The following is a 1,910-nucleotide window of genomic DNA, read 5'->3' on the forward strand; positions in this document are numbered from 1 at the left end:
TATATATATATATATATGTATGTATGTATGTATGTGTTTGTATGTATATTAGGAACAGTGGATCTCGAAGCACATACAACTTTAAATGATAGCATGTAAATATTGGGTTGAAAAGCCCTTTTGGATTAAAAAAAGTTGAAGGCTGCCCTCGATATTTTTTTATCCTAAGGGTTGCTCAATCTAATATTTTTACCTGCTGTTATTTATAGCTTTAAAGGCAGCAAGGTAGCAGAATCGTTAGCATGCTGGGCAAAATACTTGGTGGCATTTCGTCCATCTTTACGTTTTGAGTTCAAATTCTGTTGAGGCACATTGCCTCTCATCCTTTCGTGGACAATGAAATAAACACCAGTCAAATGCCGGGGTCGTTTAACCTACAAGCTCACTCCCCCAAATTTTCAGACTTAGTGCCTATAGAGTAGAAAGGATATAGCTTTATGTGCTTCGAGATTCAATGTTCCTTGAAATAATTGTTCCACATTCCCCCAAAAGTTTCTAAATTCTTATGACATCAACAATATATTTATTTAATTATTAAAATAAACATATACATATATAGATACATATACATACACACGTAAGATACAATACTTGCTTCATATCACTGTGTTGAACATATCAAGGTTTAAGTATGTAAATGGTTAAAACTTTATTCAATAGCATATCTACCTGTGTTCCTTCAAGGATACTTTCCTCGACATCTAATTTGTCCAGTTGAAGACAATCTGCGACTGTTTGTAAAATATACCAATGACGGTCGTCCAGTTGTTTTCGTTTGCTTTCTCGCTCTTCTTTCAACTTTTGCTACAATAAAAAAGAAAAAAGAAAAATAAATATTTTGATTCTGTTACGATATAAAAAATATTGTTTCTTGAATAAAAAAAAATGTTACATGTTATACAGAGTGTTCATAAATTACCTTTACAATAGGAAAAATTCAGGAAAAGGAAAACGAAAAGTAAGGCTAACTCAGCAAAGGTCACTGAAGGTTATTAAGTTTTATTCGAAACATCAGAACACTGTTACTTGGGCTCCATTAGTCGCATTCAACACAGCAATCGGTGAATAATTATTATAGGAAACACTATCTAGTATTTGGTCATACACCAAGATACCTTCAGGAAAAACCTCATATCCATCTTTAGCAGTTTATAATGAACCCATTGCCCAACTAGTGCTTATTTTATCAACCCCGAAAGGATGAAAGGCAAAGTTGACCTTAACAGAATTTGAACTCAGAATGTAAATACCGAGAAGAAATATCTCTAAATATTTTATCTGGTTTGGTAATGATTCTACTGCCCTGCCACTCTGCTATAGGCGCAAGGCCTGAAATTTTAGGGGAGTGGGGCTGGTCGATTACATCAACCCCAGTACTCAACTGGTACGAATTTCCTCAAAGATGAAGAGCAAAGTCGACCTCGGCAGGATTTGAACTCAGAACGTAAAGATGGACAAAATAGCACTAAGCATTTTGTCTGGTGTGCTACCGATTCTGCCAGCTCACCATCTTGTCTGAAATAACGATTCTAACGGTTTGGAAGAATTAGATGACAGTTGTCCGGTAATTTTCTTTCATGTAAATAAATGTCTATGTTAATTAAAAAAATTTGCCAGTAAAATCTCATAAAATGACAATGTTAAGGCGGTGAGCTGGCAGAAACGTTAGCACACCAGGCGAAATGCTTAGCGGTATTTCGTCTGTCTTTACATTCTGAGTTCAAATTCCGCCGAGGTCGACTTTGTCTTTCATCTTTTCGGGGTCGATAAATTAAGTACCAGTTATGCACTGGGGTCGATCTAATCGACTGCCCCCCCCTCTCCAAAAATTTCGGACCTTTTGCCGAGAGTAAAAAAAGAAAATAAATAAAATGACAATGTTCTAAAAGTTGTACATGTTTATATATTAT

General features: G+C 35.4%; 1 protein-coding gene across 1 annotated transcript in view; it reads right to left on the reverse strand.

Annotated features, from left to right (window-relative positions):
* LOC106881606 (dynein axonemal heavy chain 5-like) overlaps positions 1–1,910 on the reverse strand; it is a 222,976-nt gene that overhangs the window by 195,181 nt on the left and 25,885 nt on the right. The window contains exon 2 of the mRNA XM_052975199.1: positions 670–804. Coding sequence (XP_052831159.1) covers positions 670–804 — 135 coding nt within the window. The remainder of the gene's footprint in view (positions 1–669; positions 805–1,910) is intronic.

Source organism: Octopus bimaculoides, chromosome 20 (genome assembly GCF_001194135.2).
Source record: "Octopus bimaculoides isolate UCB-OBI-ISO-001 chromosome 20, ASM119413v2, whole genome shotgun sequence".
NCBI lineage: Eukaryota > Metazoa > Mollusca > Cephalopoda > Octopoda > Octopodidae > Octopus > Octopus bimaculoides.